A 24,006-nucleotide genomic window follows, 5' to 3' on the forward strand; every position below is an offset into this window, starting at 1 on the left:
TACATTGCAAGTTTTACGGGTACAAGAAGAGAAAAATTCGACTGCTAAACACATTAAGAAATCTAATTGAAACAAACTTAAAGCTGAATAATTAAACTAAAAAGATCACCTCATTTAGTTCTAACTCAGTTGGCTAAGGAGTGAGGCATAAGTCCCAAGGGTCCTGGGTTCGAACCCCCTTGTGGACAAAAAGGAAGAAAAAGAAGAAGATTTATGGAGAAGACATCTGGAGAAGGCTCACACGTCAGAAGCAGCGGCTGCGGCATCATTCCGTCATATTGGCGAGCTCGGCGATGCATTCAACGTAAACGGTGTGGATGGCGTGAATGGCGAATTTGCACATATTTGTAAAAAAAGAGTAGAATGTATATATATAGCTTTGTTTGTAACTTTGTAAATTTGTAGCTTTGTTTATAGTAGTAGTAGTATGTAATATTTATCTCTGTTAAAAAGCATCCACAAACAATGTGCAATAAATTGCCAGATCATCACTCTATTGCAATGTCTTCCATTCCATCTTTTAAAGTACGGATAATCTCATAAAAATTCATTAACTTTATATATTTTTTCATTTTAGTACCGCCGTTTAAAAATTGTCATTTTCATTTATCAGCTTTTAATTTTTCTTAAATCCATATACCGTTTAAAAATCCGGCAAAAATTGATGACATGTCACTATCTGGTTCGTTATGGCATATCAATATCCGCTTGCCAACTCAACAATTTTCACCGGACTTTTAAACGGTGTATAACTTTAAAAAAAATTGATAGTTGGTGTATGAAAACGATAATTTTTAAACGTCGTGATTAAAATAAAAAAATGTGTAACTTTGATGAATTTTTATGACATTAACTCTTTAAAGTATAATGAATAGATGAGACATTATTTTTATTTTCAATATATATATATATATATATATATATATATATATATATATATATATATATATATATATATATAATTATAATAAATTAATACTTTAAAAAACAATTTCAATAGTTTTAGAAAAATAATTAAGTTATAAATTATAAAATAATTAATGATTAATACAAGAGAGTTTAACTAAATATATAAAAAAGCTTAATATAAGAAATGTAAGAGTTTGTGTGTGAAGAAATGAATTTAGAATTCAAAAGGTAGCACGGAAACGACATGAAACAGACACGGGGAAGCGACAAATATTTAAAATGAAGGACACGAAACGTGGGAGAAACATGTAAATAAAAAAAAATATAGGGATATATTTATAATATTAAAAATTATAAAATATTATATACATTAAATTTTATTTATATATTTATGCCAATTAATAAAAGAAATCAAATATAATTAAATCCAATAAAAATAAGAAAATAAGTTTTACTGTAGATAAATTAAACAATAAAAATTGTGGATAATTGATTCAAAAAAATTATTAATTGAAAACTTTTCAGGTTTTTTTTTTCTAACTATATAATTTGTTTTATTTACGAAAACGGCCTGAAACATTTCCTTATGAGTTTCCGAGAATTTCTGAGAATTTCCGGTTTCCGAAACGGGACACACAAGTTCGTCGAATTTTCCGTGCTTCTTAGTTCTTCTTCCATCGATTTTGGATGAAATTGGGTTAGCTATTCAGAGAGCAAAGAGAACGTTTCATCAAGTCTTTTTTTCTTTACCAAAGATAGAATACGACTCTTAAAATCTGAACTTATTAGTTACGGCGGCAGAATTCGAACATAATCTCTTAATACACTTGGAGATGCCTTAACCATCTAAAATTGGCCTCAATAGCTATCAACTTATTTTTTGCCTTAGCCCCCTAAAGTTATCTTTTGCGACTCCCATAAACCCAATGTTGAATAAATTAATTACTAATTACTAATATATATAATTTAAATTTCAAAAGTCAAAAGATTATAATTAAAAAAAAAAATTGGTTGATGGTGCTAAACTAAATAAATTTAATTTGTTACTGTTTTATTGAAGAGATTGATATGGGAACCTCCAAAACACCATTTTTTTTTGTCGGATCCAAAACACCATTGAGTCCGTTCAATATTATTGATAATGGGAGAAAGTGTACTGACTGGTATAGAAGAGAGCTATTATACTCTCTATTACAGCCATGGTGGACGCTTTCTTACCTTTTTCTTCACTAGTTTGTTGAGATGATCAAACCATCTTTTGCATTTTATAAGCATGAACATTCTCTGAGTCATGCGATTGACAAGATACAACTAATAAATAACCACTAGTTAATATTGGCAATATTCAACTGAAAAGTTAGTTCATTGCATTTATGAAACCTATACTGAGATGAAATGAAATGGTTGTAAAAACTGAAGAGAATTTTATGAATAGAACACTGATTTTCTAGATTTGTTTTAACATCTCTGACAGAGGATTATACAAGACTCGGGGTGTAAACGAGCCGACCCGAACTTGAGTTATGCCAAACTCAATCTTTAGCTCGAGTATGTAATACAAGCTTAAGCTCGAGCTCGAATGGGCTTGAATTCTCAAACTTGAGCTCAAACTCAAACGACATCCGAATTACTCGAGTTCGAACTCAACTGATTTCAATAAGGGACAAATCTAATTATTCATTATGTTTTCAAGTTTGTTTCACTATAAAATATGAAATTCAATCAATTAAGTTTGATATACACTATATGAAGCAAATACGCTAAAAATAAATAACAATTTTATGTTTGTAAGAGCACGAACCTCTATAATTGATAGTTAAGCTCAGCTGAAAAACTCAAGTAGCTCGAGCTTGACTCAAATTTTTAGAGTCAATCTAGAGTTTTCTCCGAGTAGATCTCGAGTAACTCAAGAGTAGTCCAACTCGTTTATACCCCTAAAACAAACTACCCAATTTTCTAGATTTCTAGATTCCTCAACCATCTCATACCATACTGGTATAAGTTATAGTCGAGAATAAAAGTTTTCTTGTCTAGTACTCCCTCCGGTCCATAATATTTGACGCATTTGAGAAATTGTTTTGGTCCATAATATTTGTCATGTTATAATATTAAGAGAGCATTAATTGCTATTTTTCCATATTTACCTCCCATTAATTTATTGAAATAATACAAAAAACAAATGAAAATTGTAGTCATAAATATAAACAAGTTTCAATGTAGGGTTAACTTAGTAAAAGTGTTTACAAATTAAATCTTAATTCTTGTGTTAAAGCCAAATGCGACAAATATCATAGACCGGAGGGAGTAATAAACTGAGAAGTAGTGTAATTCAAGCTGAAGAGAACACAAGGAAGATGAAAAAAAAAAGCATAGAGAAAGAGAATTACAGAAAGAGAACTGAGGAAGAATGAACACTTAACTGTTGGTATTATTGCCTAACCTCTGTTAGCATTCTGCCTTTTCTTTATTTTATTAGTTACATAAGCTGATTAACTAATTGCAAACAACTAGCTAATCTAACAGCAGGGACTATCTACAGCAATTATAACAACTAAATCCAACTCACCAGTCTTTAGAAGATTAGGAAATACCAACCGATATATATATATCAACACCCAACAAACAAATTTACTGTATCCATGTCATGACACAGATCATCTATTGGTTCATTTAGATATATAGAAATCAAATCACTTCCATCTAAGAGATTTAGTGTTTGATGTTAATAGTGTTAATCATAGAAAATTTGAGTAGTAAGCAATGCTCTTCAAGGATAAGCAGAAGATAAGTTGGTTGGATAAGAATACCCTATAGTTTCAGAGTGATGCTAACTGCTAAATCATCTACATCATCTAAAATTTGGCTTATTCAAAGGTAATTGAGCTCGTGAGCAAACTAAATTCTCCATGGCCTTACATTCTCCTTACTCTTGCAGAGTATTTGGGAGAATGCAGAAAGCTGATGTCATGTTTTTTAGCAGTTACTGTTAGTAAACTGTCAAGACATGACAGCCATAGACACTAGTATTAGTTTTGAAGGGAAGAAAGAAATCGGAAAATAAAGCTTTGTTCTTCTTAGCACGGACACTTCATCCCATCAACGTTCCCGTTTCGGACACAAAACTTCATTTTGTTACAGAGTAAATCTTAAAATAACACTGTTTAGCCGTAGTTCTTCTATAACGGGAAAGAAAAAGAGGATCCAACTGCATTTTTTATGAAAAGCAAATATCTCAATTCTCATCTCAACATAACAAGGGAAAGAGGGGAATGGTTTAGGAAAAACCTTTAAAAAAGCTGCTGAATTCCCACCATATTTGAGTGCACATTTAACTACCATATTTAGCTCGAAACCAAATCAAAAAACAAAATACAAATTTCCAAATAAATATTCAAATTCAATAACAAAATTTGATATTATCCATGGAAATAATCATAACATTAATTAGTAAACAAGAGAAAACAAGAGAACTTTTCTCTAATTATTTTTACATAACAGTAAGAATTTACATATTATTATTTGCAGCAGCAGCAAAGATAATGATAAAATCTTGTATAGGTGACAATTGGGGTAAAATTACATAGTACACACACATACATACAAACAAACACTGCACAACAAATGAGAAATTTTGTTGAATAATGAAGCTTTGTATGATTAATTAATCCAAAACAAAAATCAAATAAAAATAGAGAGAGAGAGAGAGGAAGAAATACTAACTTGCTAAGGAATCAATCAAGAAATTCAAACTCATCTTCCTTGAGATGCGCAAAGAATTTGACAGCGCCGCGACCTTCAACCTCAATCAAAAATTCCACTTTGTAAGGGAAATTAGCAGAAATTCGTTTGCCTTTCCAGAGCGCGACGTACTGCTTGAGCCGACCTTCTTTACCGGTGAGATCTAATTCCGGGATCCGAGGAACGTGGTAGACCTTCAGGGGAGCTTTTACCCTAACCCTAGCTCCTACCTTAGTTTGTTGCTCCTGCTCTTCCACGGTTGTCGACGACGGTGACGCTTGGCATGAAACTAACATCGTTCTCCTACTCGTACTCTTCTCTTTCGTAATTATAATGGAGGCAGGAGTAGTTTTAGTTATGGAAGTTGTTAGGAAGCTGTGGAGAGGAGCAAGACATGATGTGAATTTTTTAGTACTATAACTGTCGCAGTAAGCCGCCGGAAATGAGGAAGAAGAGGAAGTTAGATTCATGGAGAAGAGAGGAAAACGGGCGGAGGCGGTGGCTGAGGCGGAGGCTGCCGATGGTAAAACCAGAGGTGTGGAACTCATTTCTTTTCTTCTTTTTGTTTTTGTTTTGTTTTCGTAGCTAATTTTTTAGCTCTTATATTCGGATAAGGTCCCTCTTCTAAAATCACCCTTTCTTTTGTACAGGTCATTTGCATTTATAAATTTAAAACTAATAATAATTAGTACAAAAATATAATAACAAAAAAATTCAAAAATATCACAATATTACTTTATTATAAAAATAGCACTTTAAAATGAAAAGAGTTGAACCCTCACACCAATCAAACTAAAAAAAGGTTAAATTTAGTTTTTTTAATTTTTGATTATTAATAAAAATAGAATTTCAGTCAGATATTTCATTAGTTAATTTTGTTTTGTTATCCAAACTTAATTAAAAAAAAACTAGATGTATATGGTCTAATATAATTTAATAAATAAAATATGATTTTATTTTTATACTCATAACAAATTTCTAAAAACATTCTTTAAAAAGATATCAATCGAAGAAAATAGAAAAAAAAATTAGAACTATTTTCTAAATAAAAGTTTATGATACTTTTTTTTTTTGAAATAGAGTATCAAAGATATAGAAAAAATTAATGTAACCGTTGTACCATATTATTCATGCAACAAATTAACTATGTAAAATTTTTAATAAGTGAAAGAATAAATAATTAATGAAATCTATATCACAAATGCTAGTTCATAAAACTTTGTATAGGGAACATACTTTTTTTTTCATCTCTAATTAAAAGCTACATACAACTTTAAGAATATAATGAGCAAATCCACATTTGATAATTTCAAATTTCTAATGCTACTTCTTGATATTTCTCTTTCGAGAGAAGCTTCTCTGAATGAAAAATTTGCATTCAAATGAAAAAACACTAAATTTTGTCAATAAACTGCACCATATTACAGACAATGGAACATCAGCAAATGAGAATTTTGAGAGCTGTAATAGGAATTGGATAATGATACCTGTCTATCTCACATGTCCTAGGTTTACAGCTAGCCACCAAATTTTAATCCTCTCAACTTATCAATACTGATCGAACTATCAGAATAGAAGGGAAAAAAACGAGGAACGCTTCAAAAAAGCCGACCCTTTCGAGTTTCCAGCTCTTTCCTAGATTGAAGTTGTATTCAAAAAGGGGCAGATAAGACATGAAATCTGAAGAGGTACCCATGTGAACAGAAAGCAAGAGTTCTTTACTTTACAATATTAACATCTTTAGTCGGCCGTATACAAGCTAACAACCAGGGCCCTTAAAGGGAGAAAACTGTTTAAGGCAGAATTTCAATACAATGATCTGCTCGTGCCGACAATGAGTGCACAATAAACAACAGACTACCAATGCATCACCGCAGAAGACATTTACAAAAACCTCACATGTGCAATGGCACGATCATGGGGCTAAAATCGGGGGTTAAGCAAAAGAAAAAAAAGACGGTTCAAGGATATTCTCTCCATTTATACCAATCACAACATGAAAATATCGGAAAACTAACCCTGGAACCTTTCCGATTTCAAAAAGATGGCTCAAGTATGTTAAATGTGATGGCTTGCAGGGCGACCGATGAGTCTGCACTGTTCCGGCAGCAGATAAGAGAATACTTGCCCATTTAGCGGGAAAAACTCACCATCAATGCCGCAACCATTGTGGGTGTGTTTTACGGCCTTTATCTTCACAGACTTCACCTGCAGAAGCAAGTGTTAGATGAGTTTAACCAAATCAACTTCACTTTGAATATGGTGGTATCGACACCAATCCACAGACAGACCAGATTAAATTCTAAAACTCCCCATAACTTTATTGCAATTAGATGTGCAGATTAAACACTTCTCAAGAGCAAATTTCGACCAATTCCCTCCATATCAATGACCACAGTTGACATCTTCATGAATTTTCATACAGCAAAATATTTTTGAGGATCATGGATTTTCATACAACAAAATATTCACATTTGTGCATAAAAAGTATTAACTAAGCCAGATGAGCCAAACAAGTGAAGGCAATGGCTTTTAATAACAAAACCTTTTCCAAAAAGAACAAATACGAAATAGTGTCAATTCAGTTCTCTCGTGTGAACATGCAAATAAGTGAGCTGTATAGCTACCGGAAATGAAACAGAACAGAATTTTCATTCTCTCTATTGTTTTTTTTTTCATTCTTGAATGACCCAGATTATGTATAGTGTGGGGGCACAGATTCCAATCATAAATATGGTAGAATCTGCTAATGCAGAAAGTACCAGATACGCGCTCAGGCAGCTTGTGATACATATTGTTGCATGCTTCAGTCAAATGAACAGGTAAAATTAGTATTAGGTTAAATTGTAGATTATTTGTAATTCCTAATGCTAAAAATGCAGGATCCAAGAATGAAACTTTGATTTTGATAGTGCAAAAGCATCTCTCAAGCACATGCCCGTACCTTTATGTACTCAACATATGGTAATGAAACATGTCGACCGGTCAGCATTAGCAAGAAAAATCTCGACAGCCTTAGTCGCCCACTACCATGAACTAAGACCAAATCCATGGTATTGTCATCATGCTCAGCTCTTGGTGCTGCCACTTGAGAACCCTGAACCGATCTACAAGCATGGTTGCAAACCAGTATGCCAACATAATGTCCCTTCTTCAATTCCCATTTATCCTCAAACCTAGGCACAACCTCCTTTCTGGTTCCTGCTTCAACATCATCTGACGGCCCTGGCAATTCAATTGGGTTTTCCAGGTCCCAATTAGGTTCAGAATCCCATTTGGGTTCAGCATCCCATATCGGACCTGGATCGGACAATGTTGAAGATATATCCTCTCTATCACTTGTTGCTGCATTTCCCCAAGAACATCTACTAGAGGGATCATGTGAGGATGTCAATCCACTCCATCCTTTATCTGTTCTAGACTTTGACCTCGTTCTTGGCCAGTTTGGAGTTGTTGACAGTGGTAGCTGTGGATGAATAACTTCTGGCTCTGCTATTATATTACTCCTTCCAGATGACAAACGTTTTGTTTTTGGATCTAAGCCTCGCACATACTCGGATGGTTCAGTGCTAGCATGAGTGCTACTGCAGGTTGTATCCAGCTCACCCCCAGACATTCGACTAGGGGTCATTATCGAGTCAATACTCGATAAACTAGAAGCTCTCGGCATCCCTTCGGTGTTTGATTTCCTCATAATATCTGTGTACAAGTCTGACATGTCAACTACCTCTCGTTCAGACTGTTTTCCTTCTCCATCAACTTTTGATGCCGGAAGATATTCCACTTCATAAGTGTATTTTGGTAAGCATATGAATTTGTGAAATCCAGCAACAAGATAACGCAAAGGACCAAAGCGTTTCTGGTATTTCTCAGATAGTTCCAACACTGCAGCGCAAAGGGAAATGTAAAAAAGGTCAAGAAATTTTTTTCTTAAACATATTTAGCAATCAATCAACTTCAAAGAAACTCAAGTTCAAGCGTCCTTCTCGCAACCAATGCATACATTATCTATATTATCTTCAGTCGATATATGGCAAAGCTAGGTTTCATGGAAACTGCGAAACAGCTTTCTTTGAGAATATAAGAAACATAAATATGAGCGAAACGTGTAAATAACAAAAACGTAGGAATATAATATCAAAATTATAAAATTTAATATAAATCAAATTTTATTGATAAAAAATTACATTTTCATATAAATGAACTGTGCAATCAAGTCTGTTAGAGATAAAACTTAATGGACATTCGCGTGCAGAAATGTGTTGGATATAAATAAATTATTTTTGAAGTATCACCCAACGGCTTGAACTTTTAAAAATAAATTATTTAAAAAAATTCAAAATTTAAGTTAATAAAAAAACATGTCTATCAATTCCATAACCATAATTGAAATTAATATCTAAAAGTTTCACAATTCATATTAAAAATATAATACAATCTCACAAAAATAAGAAGATAAGATTTGTTGTATCCTCTCTTTATAGATCAAGAATTAATTATTATTTTGAAGTAAAAAAAATATACATAAATCAAGAGAAGAACACAATTGTGTTTTTAGGAAGAAGAGTTTTTGTTTGAGGGCATCATAAATTAGAAGAGTTATAAAACACAAATAACTAATTTTTTTAACAAGAAATAAGCTTTCCACCAGGAAACGAATATCTAATTTTAAGTATTTACCAAAACACCCCCGACGCATTTCATTATAAGTTTGAAAAAAATTTGGATATTAAAACGCCTCGAAAACTAAGAAACTCAACTGCCTCAAAGTTTCCGTGCATCACAGTCCAAAGTATAGCATAACAGAAAAGTAGCCATTTACCCCTACTACTAGCTAAATTTGCAGAAACAATTGCAACAACTGCAACAAATAATTATACAAAATACAAAGGACGACAAATTATAACCATTAAATGATCGCAGATTACTTTCTAAGATTTAAATCATCTAATTTCTATTATTAATATTTCCTTAACATGTAAGCATAAATGACATGAATGAATTTTCAAAAATTACTCAAATCGTAGATTTCATAAATTAAATTCGGGTTTTCCAACTTATGCAAGAAACATGTTTAAGGTTTTATGTAGTGCATGTTAACTAAGATAATTGCATAAGCCTGGTAAATGATCCTTAGAGTTTCTTTTATTAGTTGCATGAGTGATTTCCATGCTTCCAACAATTTCTAATGCATTCCCTTGAGCAAGAAAAAAGTTCATTGGAATTAGTTGGTTTTTCAAACATTTTATACTATATGGCCACCTCAGATAAAAATACAATGAACTTTAATATTCTTCCAAGATCTTTTAGTACTTTCACAATGTATTAATAGACAATGTTGAACTTACCATCACTAACAAAACCATAATACGAAACTGTCATCCCAAAGTGAACAACACCCGTCTGAATCCACTCAACAGCAAAGACATCTGTGGCAGTAAGGCCACCCTGAAATAAATTAAAAAACATGTAAACTGTGTGAAGTCGAACTTTTTCCCAAACATAATTATGGAGAATAATTTGGAATGTGCAATTTCGGAACTTAAAAATTGATGAGCACATGCCTGTGCATGAACACTGCAGCAGAGGAAAATGATAGCAGACAAGTAGCTATTCAATTAGTATTCAGGTTCCGAGTAATTGCCTTAAAATATTATAAGAAGAAGCTAAACAGTTGGTAATCAATGTCATCTCACAACTAAATTGGTCCATATTTGGTTTTACTACATTAGCAATCGTTCTACTGTAGCGGGCTTCTTGCCGAGTCATTTAGCCTTCTTTTTTCCCTATTCAAGGAATTCACAACTAGTCTACATTCATAGGTCTTAAACTTTGACCGACTGGAAACCTCATACGCAGATATGTCCCTGCAGCATAAGGTATGAGTTCTTTCTTAATAACAAACAAGCAACACTTCTAAAAACTTACAACTCTGTTAAGGAATACTTCACTGGAAAACAACAAATAATCAGACATATAAGTTTATAATTGCCAAGTCATGGATATTTTAGAAAAACAGATGTTTCAACAATCAAGTTCACAATAGCTGCTAAAAACTTTTTACATGAAATGCATATTTGTTTGGTCATGATACGAGACCAGAGCACTCAATGGAATATTAATTTTGTCCCTGGCCATTAAGATACACCAAGATTAATAAACAATCAAATGCCATTATTTTAATACCTAGGACTGTAGGACAGAATTGAAATCTTGTTGAATGATGTTCTTACTGATAAATAATGCACATCGCTTCAAGTCTTGTTCGCTCTTTTTGCAGAGAGAAACTATTAAAAAGTAAATGATAGGTACATCATGGCCTGATATATATATTAAAAAAAATACTGCCAGAAATATTGGAGTGATGTACAAAATGGACCTAAATAGATCTAAAATTTACCAAAAATCAAAAGAATAATAGATTTTAAGCTTTATTTAGATTTCAATTGCATTACAAAATTAAATTAACTTACTCGCAGCATATTCTCATTTAAGATTTATATACTAAGCATGCCGATTACCATGGATCCGATGAGTCAAAGATTTGTTAAGCTCATGGAGAAAATAATAAGAGAATAATCAATCCATGTTTGATGGTGTCTTCTATGGTTACTTTGTATTTTACAGTGTAATTGTTACTTTATCCACTTATCACCATTGGATGAATAGCAATCACTTGTATCCAATGATAAACAAAGTACACTAAAAATAAAATAACGATAGAGCTCCCCACGTTTGATAGCTCCTCTTAATTTCAGATCAAATTTTGAGGGCGGGCAATTGTTTTAAAGAATATTTTTTTCAATGTGAGTGATTGTTTTAAGAAAAGTTTTTCAATCATGTCAATTTCTCACTGCAAATGCTGAATGTACAATATAACTTTTTTAAAATTAGTGAAAAACCCCTCTTGAGTGCTTATGAAGAATAGTCATTCCATGACCAAGGAATAGTTACTGCATTACTTCTTTTATATTATATGTGAATCAAATGACATCCAAATCTTAGGAGTTAGGACAATATAAACTAATTTTGATCTTTAAAACACTTAGACTCCAATACAAACCAAAAAGAATTACAATATGTTTCAAACAAGAAAATGAAATTAAAAATAACCATAGCATAAATGCAATTTGCCTAGAGGAATATCCTATAAAGAAGAGTCAGAACAAGACAAATACCTACTAAAGCCCAGTCGATCTTACCGCAGTATTTCATCATCGGAGATGTGTCAAATAAGTTATTGGCGTTAGAACCGGCTTTGACACTCTCTTCATACATATGGTTACACAAATCCACATCAACCATACCACAATCCCAACCACTGCCACCACAGTCAACTCCTCCCCAAAATAAGGAAAGATTAGAGGAAAGAAAAGCTCCGAGGAGATAGCCGATAAGAAACAGGAGACTAGGGAAATTATCACACTAATGCAACCACATATACATTTTATATCTAGCAGTATAGAGAACTCAAGATTGAGATATCAAAATATGCCAACCTGGCATACTGGATTAAATGTATGACGGCTAAGTAAACTATTAGAATGAGATAAATGAGATTAGTCAAAAGAAGATCAGATAACTAGAATTTAGTTGAAAACTTATGGTGTTATATTAAAATTACAAACTCCAGATTCAACTATAAACCTTCGATCACACAGCAAAAATGGTTCACAAGCAGAAAAAAAACAAGTCTATATGTAGGCGCACAAAAACAAATCTGAAAAAGTTTCTAAATAAAAGAAAATTCGGAAAGATAACCAAATAAATATCAATCAGTTTAGTACTTTTAATTATAGCCACGATTCACTCTAAATTTTTCTGAAGATATTGCTAATAATTGTTTGGTATGGAAGAGGAGAATCCATAGAGCTAAACCCCAATTAACTTGGGAATAATGCTTAGTTGATTTAAGTTTGATTGAGTACAGCCACTATTCCAAAAGTGACAAACATTGCCAATAGAGTTTTGAATTAAATAAGAATAGGAACATGCAGCTAGCCAACTACTATATAAGATAATATATTCTCCATCCTTCTTCCTCACTGATAAAAAGAACAAAATTCTTAAACCTTTTCATATATGAGTTACCATGCATCACTTAAGCAGTTAGATGCTAGATGGTTGAAACTAAAAATATAAAGCCGATAGGTTAAAAGTTTAGGATGATACATGAATTAACAATCAAAGAGAGGAAAGATTTGTGATCAGTTTGGCATGTGTGAGGCAAAATTTTGATACTCAATTTCACGACAATCACACATTTGCAGAGTTGTTAGGTAAAGTTACTAGTCAAGTACCTTCACAATTGCTATGGCAGCAGAAGCTGGGTCTCTTACTCCCAGAACAGTCCAAACTAGCGAATTATCTGAACCTGCTGGTATAATTCCAATTGGTATGGATATGCCTTCTTTCTGGTTATCTCTACTCAGTAGACCATTTAAAACCTATAAATAACAGTACATCAAGTTTTTATTTGTTCAAGAAACTAAAATAAAAACACAGCCTTAAGTCTACAAAGATATGCTAATTCTGCAGGGATCCTCAACAAGCACGCATAATAACAAGAATCAGAAGATTGCACCAAAATTTAATTGTAATGAATTAAATAGAACCAGTAGTGTTGGGGAAAATGTTTTTTTAACAAAAGAGAACTAAATAACTCAACTCATGCTCTGAGAAGGGTTCAACCAAATAAGTAGTTATGTCAAAACCGAAAATATTTAAACTAAATGACGAATTGGTATACCACTGAAAATTGAGCAGTAATAACTTTATAGTTTAGATAAGTCAAAAGTTTAAAACATAAATAAAGCTCAAGATAAATTCACCTCATTGATTATTCCATCACCGCCAACACAAATAATCCCTGAAAGAATGTTAAATATTATGTAAATTGGTAAGAATGGTATAATTGGTAAGAAAAATAGCCTATAGTATTGCTCTTGGTACCATCAGGGCATGTGCTGATGTCAACGGTAGATGCAAGATTTCTAGCATGACCAGCTGATGAAGTTTTCACAACCTCCAATTTAAACCCTGCAAGCTGTCATGGTTTGCACTTTTTAATGTTAGAAAAAATAATCACTAAGCTCTTCCCAACAAGTAAAGCAAGAAAAGTTAGAATGTAAAAAACATGTCCCACTACACCCATAGATACCAAGGAAAAAAAGGGAACATGCTACATAAGTTGCAAGTGTCACGCACAGTAAACAATCATATAACTGACTTGTTAAAATACAAGAAGATTCATCAGAGCAATAACTAATGAAATGTATCATAATAGGAGATTTCATTCAATTTCTAATTAAATTCTTTTCAAAAAAATGATATAGGAAATATTGCAGAAAGAGCTGTATCAATAGCAGCAGTTCCGCTGAAAAGTTTTATTTTATGCGTGTGTACGAAGAGTTTAATTGCCTGAAATATAAAGAACTCAGTCGGGATGGTTCTTGATATGTAAAGATTAGGCCAAATTGAAAATTCCTTGAAAGAAATCAAGTTAATAAAAATTCGTATACAGGTAATGCCCTTAACGTGCTTAGCTACTATTTGCAAAGCGAAGGAGGAATTGTGTATGTTCATTTAAGCTCAAATGCTTTACGAGATAAGCACAGAAGAAATCTTTTGAAAAGGCGATCTAACCTAATCATGGATCAGGGAATGTTGCACTGAAACTGATATGTAAGTTAGTGCATAGAGCAACTAAAGCAGAGTAAAATAATGATTAAAAAATTTGGCACATGCATTTTAATATGATGACAAGTTGTGAATCACGTAAACATCTACAAATCAGCGATTTAAGAATCAAAAGCTTCATCATTCCCAAATTAAAAGACTCAATGATGGTTTAGTTGTGCAATGATAGAAGAAGTGAAGATAGTGAAGGATAAACATAATGGTGACTCTATAGCATATGGGGGATGTTAAGCTTTCAACATCAAACGGCTGATAAGAGCTTATATGTGATGCTCAAGATGATTTGAATGATAGGAACAAAAGATCTTATACGAGAGGTATTCCCCTTCCCCAGTACCATAGGTAGGCAAAGGGTATCTTATCTTTATTTGCATGAACATGAAGGATACTTAATGAAAATATCAATGGGAATAAGTTAGAAGTAAAACCAAGCCGTTAAGACTTAGGTTCTATATGTCTACTTTAAATACATAGGGAAAACATCCTAACAAGAGGCGAATCAGATTTGAATCTCAAAATAATTTAAATAGGCTCGACTTTTATCAAGTCCATTTCACACTCAGATAGCATAAAAAAGAATCAATCATGAGGTTGAATATCACAATATTATATTTAGAATATTTAGAAAACCTAATATATTTAACTATTTCATATTAGTTCTTTTTTTAATCACAAACACTGAATATGATATTACTGTCTTACCTAAAATGTAAAATTACATTTTACAAAATCCTAAGTTAAGCTCCATTCAAAGGTGACTCGAGTTTGTTAAAAGTTTCATTCTAAGCTATCTTAAAAGTTTGAGTTGAATTTAATGATCATGTCTAGTTTAGTTGTGCTACATATAGCTAAACATGAGTTTGAAAGATAATCTTAGTTCAATTAGACTTTTGAACCCTGAATTTCTAAAATGAATTATAGACCTCAAGTAAAGAAGCATCCAAAAGTAAACCATTCATATGGACAGCTATGAAAAGCCCCTTGGACGGCTATAAAAAACATCATTGGATCTCAATTTAAAGCTTGAGAAGATTGAGTCAACTCTGTCCAATTGCAACCCTCTTCTTAACCCTATCATAGGGACTATATTAAGAAGAATAGCTAATAATTAAGATACAGGCAAAAAATGCTTTTGACACCTCAAGCTAGCCATTTTCAACTGAAGACCAATTTACTCTAGAATCAATGCATGTCATAATATGCCAATGAAGATGATCTTTTTTTTTACTGCCATTTTCAGGTGTACTGAAGGATAGAAGATGACGGTGAGGGAGACAGGTTTATATTCTAAGCATTTTGTACCGAAAATTTAGATCAGCAATCAAATTTAGAATTAAATGGATTTTTATGCAAGTCAGGTATCATATGCAGAATGGTTAAAATGGAGGAGTGCTGCGATGTGACCGAAATATTCTGTTAGATTCCATCTTAAAACCAATTGGTATCAAGTGGAGGTGCCCAACTAATATTTAAACACATGTCCATTCACACACACAACCAATGTGGGATTTTCCACTTCAACACTCCCCCTCACGCGTAGCGTGTCCGGGCCGAGTAACCAATCCCCCCTTACGCGCAACTCACGTGGGCCGGGCCAAATTCAAATTGTGTGAATGAACAAGTCTTTGATACCATGTTAGATTCCATCTTAAAACCAATTGGTATCAAGTGGAGGTGCCCAACTAATATTTAAACACATGTCCATTCATACACACAACCAATGTGGGATTTTCCACTTCAACATATTCCTATGAAGTTGAAAGGCAAGTTTTACCATACTGCAATATGACCTGCTATGACGTATGGTAGTGAACATTGGATAACGGAAGGGCAACACACTTCTAAGATGAGTGTAGATGAAATGAGAATGGTAAGACGCATATGCGGTTATAAAAGAATTGATAGAATAAAGAATGAATATAATCGGAAACAAGTAGGAGTTCTATTGAGGAGAGGTTACGAGAAAATAGATTAAGATAGTTTTGTCATGTGAGTTGTAGATTAATTACAAAGGTTGAACATATTAAGTCACATTGAATCCATGTAGCGGACTGCTTAACTTGGGAATAAGTCTAAATTCAGTTGAGTTGAGTGAGATATCACATGCAGAGACACGTAAGATTCATCTACAACCAATAGACAATTAGACAAAAACATAAAACTTAAAAGAAACAACGGACCTTCAATATTGGCTCGACGATACTGTGGAAAACTTTAGTTGATCGACCGCGTCCTGAGCGTGGATTTAAGATGACAAGCATTTTGGGTGGACTCTTACACTTAAAGAGCAACTCGGGAGGAGTATCTGTAGGAAGTAGCTCGGAAGATGCTTGCTTCTTTGATGAAACCAAAGGATGAGGCAAACAATTCACATAACAGTGCTGATCTGCTAAGCCACCAACCCATTGAATTGCCTCTTCGACACTAGAAGCCAAGAAGCGATAGTCCCTGCGACTTCTCTTAGGTTTTATAAAACAAGATAGACCACAAGAACCCTTTTTCATCGGATAAGAATGAACGGTGAAGTGTCTGAGACCAACATTGTATGATACCTGAAAATGTAGTATGGAAAAGAGTCAAATCTTGTATCCTCTATCTTAATGCAAAATGAATCATTTTCGTTGAAAAGAAATAATTCAATTACCGAGATAACATCATCAAGATGCAACATGTGAGAACCCCAAACAAGAGCCTTACTAGTAAGTTTAGCATCAACAGCTTCTTGGTTGAACACATCAACAGAGCTTTGCTGTTGTCCATCTTTCGCGGTAGCATTATCCTGGAAACTGGTCTTTCTCTTATCTAAAATAAGCTTACCAGAGAACACAACGCACCCCAACAAATCAGATTTCTCGTCTCCTCCGATTATATCAATCCTATGGTCTTGCACAATAACCGCAGATTTTTCCTCATCAGGTTTAGCAGACGCCTTCACCTTCTTACTGCGTTTCTCAGGGTAAACAATCGGGGACGAGAGTTGTCCCCCAGCAGTCGATATTTGGGAACAAAATCCCAACCTCCTCAGAGACTGCTGATGATGAAGCACAGATTTACTATTACTAACACCAGCAGCAGTAGCACTGCTGCTGCTATTCCTCGACGCACTCTTCTGCAGCATATCTCCGTTCCTATTCTAACAATAATAATTCGCAAGAAAAAACACTCGGGAGTCTACTCTAGGGATTTCTCAAATTACTTTCTCATCTATCTATCTATCTATCTCAAAACCCTACTGAAATACACAATTTGATCGGATCAGCTTGCAATGCAAAACTTCCTTAATTCTAAATTTCTAATTCATTCGTCTTTATCAGCTAATAATCATAAAATTAAACAGATGAAAATTGGCTTCAACAACGTCCAACCAGGGGTAAATCGGGAAACTCACTTAAAATTAAGCCGGAAGAAACTGCACCGCTGGATCTTGACGATAGCAGGTTGTTAGATTGGATGAGTAGGAGCAGGTACACGAAGAAGAAGGTTGGTCATTGAAAGTTGAAACGATGAAACCTATCTTCGTCGTTTAAATTTTTTTATTTTCTGTGCAGCTGCGGTAATGACTAATGAGTCCATATTTCATTGTCTTTTAATTATTTTTAATCTGAAAATTCAATTCTACCTCTATATTCATTGAAAAATGCAACTCCTCCTTCTTTCACAAACATTAATATGTGCACATTAAACTTTTTATTACATATAAAAGCTTACTTTATTTAATGGAAAAAAATACTACCTTTGTTTATTTATTAAAATTATTAATTATATTTAATACTAAAAAGCAATAACTTTACCAATAAAAAAAGCAATAACTTTAGACTAATTAAATAATTAAAAAAGCATTTAAAATTAAAAAAAAGTAGTATTTTTTTTTTAAATAGCGACCGTATGTTTTTGACCAAACGGGCTTTTAATTCAAATAATATAAATCAGTGTGTTAAAAATTAAAGTGGTGGCCAAACCGCTAAGCCACCGGTTCTCGGTTTAACCAGTTCTACTAGCGGTTCATCCATTTAATCACTTTAACTATTTGTCCAATCATGTTTTCCTGGGACAACTCGGTCCAACTTGATTCAACCACAATTCTGTTTTTTGCAGTTTTTAGACCGGACTGCTAGCCGGTTTTCAATTTAATCCTTGTGGACGACAAGTCTGGTCTGCTTTTTAAAACACTTTAATAACTGCTTAAAAATATTGAGGTTCAATTTAATAATATAGAATTAAAGTATACAGGTATTTTGAAAAATAATTAATTTTGAATTTCTTTCATATGATCCAGGTCATTATTTATTTAGTCTATAAAATTTTAAGTTAATTTTCATAGAAATGAAAAGGTACACATTTTCATGGATGGGTCATGAGATGCGGGTTGAGTAGAGATGGCCACATTTGTTAAAATTATTTTTAAGTTTAAAGATTTTTAATTAATTTAGAAAAAGTATAAACATAGAAAATAAATGAAAAAAGTCAAAGAAATAATAAATAATAGTATGTTTTATAAGAAACTGAAGAAAATAAAATAAAAGAGCTTGGTTGAAGTTTAAAATTAAAGTGGAGACATAAAGAAAATTTGAAAAAATGACGAGGAAGGAGGCTACTTAAAGAAAGAGGTTATATAAAGAGGAAATTAGGTACTATTAGGTTAGTGTTTCTTTAAGTATATAATGAGTTAATGACAATGATAGCACATAATTTTAATTTTACTTTTAAATTCGGTTTGGAATCGGAGCTTGCGGTTTCGGTTTCAAGAAATTCGAAACGGATCAGAACAGCCTTCCTATAATTTTCGAGCCGAATTTGGCTCGGTTTCAAGTTTGATCAATCCGAGTTTGACTAGTTTAGAATTTGACCAGTTCAAGTCCGATTTTAATTTAGTCAGTTCTAATTTCAGTCGACGGGCTAAACCGGCTAGTGGCTACCTATATGAATGGTTAATTGTTGATGAATGAGACATTATCTTATCACTCTTAATTGAATTTTAATAAAATAAACATCAACAAAAGCAAACTATTCTGCTTCTTCTTCATTTTTATTTTTTATTTACTTTTAATGAACCAAGCACGTTTCGTTTATTTTCAAGATATTAAATTAAATCACAGTCTGAAAGAAATTAAGGTGACAACTATATTTTCACAATTTTTAAATAAATCACGTGGATGCAACGGATCATATGAAGAAAAACTAAACTGAACTAAAAATAATAGGTTTCTTTTGTTTAATGCAAATTTTTAAACTGAGTTGGTTTTTAATTTCGAAAAATTTAAATATTTAAATTACATCTATGTATATAAATCCAAATGCATGATATATTACTATTTAGCTTATGTTTAATTCCTAATATTGTATTTATTTTTCATTTTACCTTTAAATTTTTTTAAATGACAATATTATTGTATTCCATTTAAGCCAAAAATCTAACCGAATTTTACTTCTTAATTCGGTGCGATTTTTATTTTTCAAAAATCGAGCGCTTTTGATATTTATAATACCAGACTGAATCAATCGATGCACACTCTTAGTATTCAATACGATTCCAGTTGGGTTTCATGTTTGATCTTGTATTTTATTAGTTAAATAAAAAATATATATTATCCCATTTTTACTAGTTAAAATACTATTTTGCCTCTTTTTTTAATTTAATGAAAAAAAAAACTAATTAATTTAACCTGATTTGTTATTGATTAGCTTTTGGTCTGTACATTTGAGGGTAAAATTTGAAGTAGTAATAAAATATGTGGAAGTAAAATACTCCCTCCATTCTCAATTATATGCCGTTTTGGAGTAAGACACACAAATTAAGAAGGGGATAAATATATTCTAAATTACTAGACTACCCTTATTTATTATTGTTTATTGATTACTTATTTTGTACTTCTAAAAAGATTAATTAATTTAATATATTGACAAGATGAGAATAAGGAATATAAAATATATGAAAAGTCTAAAAAAAAGTTGAAAGTCTTTGTAAGTTGTAACATCACTTCTATTTTAAATAAATAGATAGAATTAATTGAGGTTTATTTTAGATAAAAACAATGATGTCAAATTTTGAAATTCCTCAAAAAGTCATAATATGAGATATTTTTGAACTTCAGAAACTCATATATTTAGAAATGGAGGGAGTATCAAGTAAGAAAATGAAAATTAATAGTGCATTTTTTAGATTTAATTGTAATTCCCCTTAAACTCAAGGTTTTAAAAAAGTCGCCTTAAGTATAAATAATGTTAGGAGAATATGAACTTCTTTTGTTGAAAACTAGGCAATAACTTGAGAAATTTTTAGATCTAACTCAACTACATCAATCATGGGGAGAACTAATAATATTTTAAAAAATAAATTTATAAGAAATTAAATTAAATTAACTAAATTATGTTATTATCATCACATTAATGATATTTTGAAATATCATTTCCACTGTTCATGAATGACGTGATAGACAAATTCTATATAAATGTTTTTAAAATGGCATTAGCTCTATCTACGGATAAACAAAGTCTATTTAACAATTTCATTACCTTTTTTTACGAGGATTAAAGAAATTTATTCCTACTAGTGATTTGAACTCAAAGACCTATTAATTTTAGGTATTGATGCATATGATGGGGTTTTCTTGTCAATAAATTTTTAGATGAACCTACTTCACCATTTAAGATTATGAACTTCCCATTAATAATACATGACTTAATTAACAGAAAATAATCTATCAATAGATGGTTTTTTTAATCAGAATTAAATGCATTTCCTAAAACAATTAAAAATAAATGTTACAGAATGATCGATTATTTTCAATGAATTACGCTACATATAACACTATAAATAAAAAGCTCACAATTCGGTGCCATGAACTAAGTTCACCCAAAAAATTCTCGACAATGGACTACATCACTTGCATCAATACTAAGCGAAAATCCACAGCAAGTAATTTAGCGGCTACCACGTGAAACAAAACCAGATGTCTCAACTAGAACTTCCTTGATTTGGAAGGAAAAAAAAGAACTAGAACTTCCATCAGTTTTTACAAACATTTCATCTTAGTATAGGTCTCAGAAATACAATGCACAAACTTTCAGTTGAATATAATATCAACCATTTACCAACTTGCTTATAAATGCAAAAAATGACTAAACTACGAAAGAAAAGGTTAAGGAGAGCAAGAGAGACTACAATCATGCATATATTTCCAAAGATATACTATAAAACAACATGTAAACAATTGAAAACAAATGTTACAATCAACAAACTTAGATTTTGAAATATTTGTACCCGTCATCAGGATCTGTCATCCCCTCTTCCCAGTCACCTAATCGACGGCCTCCAAAAACTACCTGTTTAATACCTAAATATCTGCCAAAAAGAAATGACCGTATACACCCAATAAGCAAAGAATTAAAAACAGTTAAAGGTGAATTATATAAAGAAAAGTCGGCCTTTGGCCTTAAACGTACTCTGAACTCAATACAGTTAAGCAGTTGAGAAGCACATCTATGGCAAAAAAATCAGATGTACCGAGATCTACCCTGTGAGAGATATACGCATTTTAATAAGCCATATCCAAGCACCAGAATAACATATTGTTTTATTGAAATGATAAGAACAATAGAATCCAGGATTTTATACCAAAATCTGCCCCAGTTATCTTGAAATTCAACGTCACTTATATCATGGAATGATGATGGCATCGCTTTAGAGCCCTTCTCTACATCATAGAGGGGATTGTACTCCATCGACTGATTTGCCAACTGCCATTAAAGTACCATTAACATCTTTCAGTTGGGCTAGCAGTCTGACAGATAGACTAAAAAGGAATGTTGTTTTACCCAGCACTGCCTAGAGCATAGACAAATTACAGGTTGCAAGCCTATTAAACCAATGCTAAACATCGACTTTACCTAATTATCATCTTTTTCGTCTAAATAGCACAATTGAATGAAAAGTAGCCCTCAAATGTAAACTAGCGCGTTTGGCTCAAACGAGTTCCACTAAATTTTGTAAAACTCATTTGTAAATGAATATAGTTGTGTTTGGTTTAGTTAGAAATTCATTTAAGTAACTCCATTTTTTAAGCTTTGGGGAATTGATTATGTTCATGTGAAATGAATTCTATAGTAGGTCTATCCAGGAGGAGTAATTAAAACAAGTGGAGAACTGTTCTTATTATGTAACTGATCAATGAGACATTAAGGGAAAGATGAACATCAAATAATGCGAGAGAGATGCAGAGGGTAGAACCAAACCTGCAGATTTGAAGAATTGAAGGCTCCTAGACGCCCCATTACATACCATGATTGAACAGTCTGCATAAAATTTGTCCATGTCAGGTTCTATTCAATTTTTCTTGAGATCAGATAATAGAAAAAGCAAGAATCTTAGTTACGCTGCCAATAAGATCAACATCCCGATCAGTTGGACTTCCGAATAGTTCAAACCATATGTAGGAATCCACAGGATTGAAGCTGCAAGTGCAAGCCACCAAAAAAAAATGTTGGAAAATTCATGTTTGTTTCCATTTTTGCTCTAAAAATAATCCCAAATAATATACTAATAAATAAACTAACATTAAGAATGGATACATACTCTCTAAAGCTGACATTGAAAGCAAGAACTGAACCAGTTTTAGATTTGGAAAAGTTACGACCTTTCGTCCTAACTCTTTCTTCAACCTGACAAAGAAAAAACAAGATTGAAATTTTATTTTAAGACAAAAGAACACAGGAAAAATCCGTGGTGAACTGTAGAATTATGAACTATGAATTCAATGACACATGGCGTAATAAATATGAATAACAAATCATTAAATAGCATATTAATTGGCGTTTTCATATATTTAGGATATAATGCTATTTAACAATTGGTTATTCGTGTCATATTCTTAAATTGATATTTAACAATCCTTTGGTGAACTGGGTTCACACAAGAATTTCTCGAGTAGGAATGTGAATAGATAACTCTTTTTCTCATGAGGTCGGGGTTGCCAACGCTATCACCAAGAACAGCTCGAAGCTCGTCGTCGTGTTTGCAAGCATTTTCAAGGACTCTGCATCAGCATCAAACTCATTCAGAAATAATAATGAGAGAAATAAGATATTCAGTGAGGCATTTAAACAAACACATAGAAGAAGGTAATGACTTGGCCCAGGAAGGATAATTCTGAAGACGATCGTATTCTCTTTTCCTCTTTTCTTCTCTGATTTTGAGTAGCCGCCGCCCTCTCGCCGTTGTACCTGACACCACCGATGCTCCGGTCTGCTTCTGATTGTCGTTGTTAGCAGAATTCCTGCTGCTACTGCCATTTATGGAAGAAGATGATGATGAAGAAGAGGCGATTAATAGAAAGGAACGACGAGTCGTTTGCTTCCCTTGGGTGTTGCAGTTCCCCATTGGGAAGGAGTTGGTGCTGCAGCAACTCCATCCAAATCGTAGCTCCTGTCCTAATGCAACTGACATTTTTTATTTTATTTTGACGCAGCTGTTCGTTGCAGCCAGCTTAAAAGGTTAGCTTTGAGAGGAAAAGAAATGGGGGAAATTTGAATGAGAAAATATTTTCAGTAGTGAGTGAGCATAGAATTTTTTTCTTCAAAACTTGGAGTGAAGATGGTAGAAAAAGTATAAATTATAGTCATAATCAATCAAAAGCTACCAATTTTTTTTTAATTAATGATACA

The 24,006-nt window shown here is 32.6% G+C and overlaps 3 protein-coding genes across 3 annotated transcripts; all 3 read right to left on the reverse strand.

Moving 5' to 3' along the window:
• Window positions 1–4,368: 4,368 nt before the first annotated feature.
• On the reverse strand, window positions 4,369–5,246 carry LOC126683392 (ferredoxin-thioredoxin reductase, variable chain). The gene is made up of 2 exons (XM_050379268.2): window positions 4,630–5,246; window positions 4,369–4,519 (listed from the first exon to the last, which is right to left on the reverse strand). The coding sequence occupies exon 1, from the start codon at window positions 5,193–5,195 to the stop codon at window positions 4,641–4,643; it is 555 nt and encodes a 184-aa protein (XP_050235225.1). The 5' UTR covers window positions 5,196–5,246; the 3' UTR covers window positions 4,369–4,519; window positions 4,630–4,640.
• Window positions 5,247–6,344: 1,098 nt separating this feature from the next.
• On the reverse strand, window positions 6,345–17,956 carry LOC126680642 (sphingoid long-chain bases kinase 1). The gene is made up of 8 exons (XM_050375790.2): window positions 16,991–17,956; window positions 16,527–16,898; window positions 13,600–13,693; window positions 13,479–13,516; window positions 12,948–13,094; window positions 9,996–10,095; window positions 7,592–8,532; window positions 6,345–6,855 (listed from the first exon to the last, which is right to left on the reverse strand). Exons 1-8 carry the CDS (start codon window positions 17,462–17,464, stop codon window positions 6,706–6,708), a joined length of 2,316 nt encoding a protein of 771 aa, XP_050231747.1. The 5' UTR covers window positions 17,465–17,956; the 3' UTR covers window positions 6,345–6,705.
• Window positions 17,957–21,502: 3,546 nt separating this feature from the next.
• On the reverse strand, window positions 21,503–23,947 carry LOC126679800 (uncharacterized). The gene is made up of 8 exons (XM_050374780.2): window positions 23,472–23,947; window positions 23,291–23,378; window positions 22,919–23,004; window positions 22,719–22,797; window positions 22,579–22,638; window positions 21,962–22,083; window positions 21,790–21,861; window positions 21,503–21,688 (listed from the first exon to the last, which is right to left on the reverse strand). Exons 1-8 carry the CDS (start codon window positions 23,786–23,788, stop codon window positions 21,586–21,588), a joined length of 927 nt encoding a protein of 308 aa, XP_050230737.1. The 5' UTR covers window positions 23,789–23,947; the 3' UTR covers window positions 21,503–21,585.
• Between the last annotated feature and the right edge of the window lie 59 nt (window positions 23,948–24,006).

This window comes from Mercurialis annua, linkage group LG5, assembly GCF_937616625.2.
Source record: "Mercurialis annua linkage group LG5, ddMerAnnu1.2, whole genome shotgun sequence".
In the NCBI taxonomy this organism is placed as follows: Eukaryota; Viridiplantae; Streptophyta; class Magnoliopsida; order Malpighiales; family Euphorbiaceae; genus Mercurialis; species Mercurialis annua.

Coding starts and splice junctions, on each gene's coding strand:
- LOC126683392 (XM_050379268.2), bottom strand. CDS start 5,195: ATGAGTTCCACACCTCTGGTTTTACCATCGGCAGCCTCCGCCTCAGCC.
- LOC126680642 (XM_050375790.2), bottom strand. CDS start 17,464: ATGCTGCAGAAGAGTGCGTCGAGGAATAGCAGCAGCAGTGCTACTGCT. Junction 8,533..9,995: donor TTATGGTTTTGTTAGTGATG/GTAAGTTCAACA, acceptor TTTGCGCTGCAG/TGTTGGAACTATCTGAGAAA. Junction 6,856..7,591: donor CATATGTTGAGTACATAAAG/GTACGGGCATGT, acceptor TTGCTTCTGCAG/GTGAAGTCTGTGAAGATAAA.
- LOC126679800 (XM_050374780.2), bottom strand. CDS start 23,788: ATGTCAGTTGCATTAGGACAGGAGCTACGATTTGGATGGAGTTGCTGC. Junction 23,379..23,471: donor AATTATCCTTCCTGGGCCAA/GTCATTACCTTC, acceptor ATGCTGATGCAG/AGTCCTTGAAAATGCTTGCA. Junction 22,798..22,918: donor TTCAATGTCAGCTTTAGAGA/GTATGTATCCAT, acceptor TTGCACTTGCAG/CTTCAATCCTGTGGATTCCT.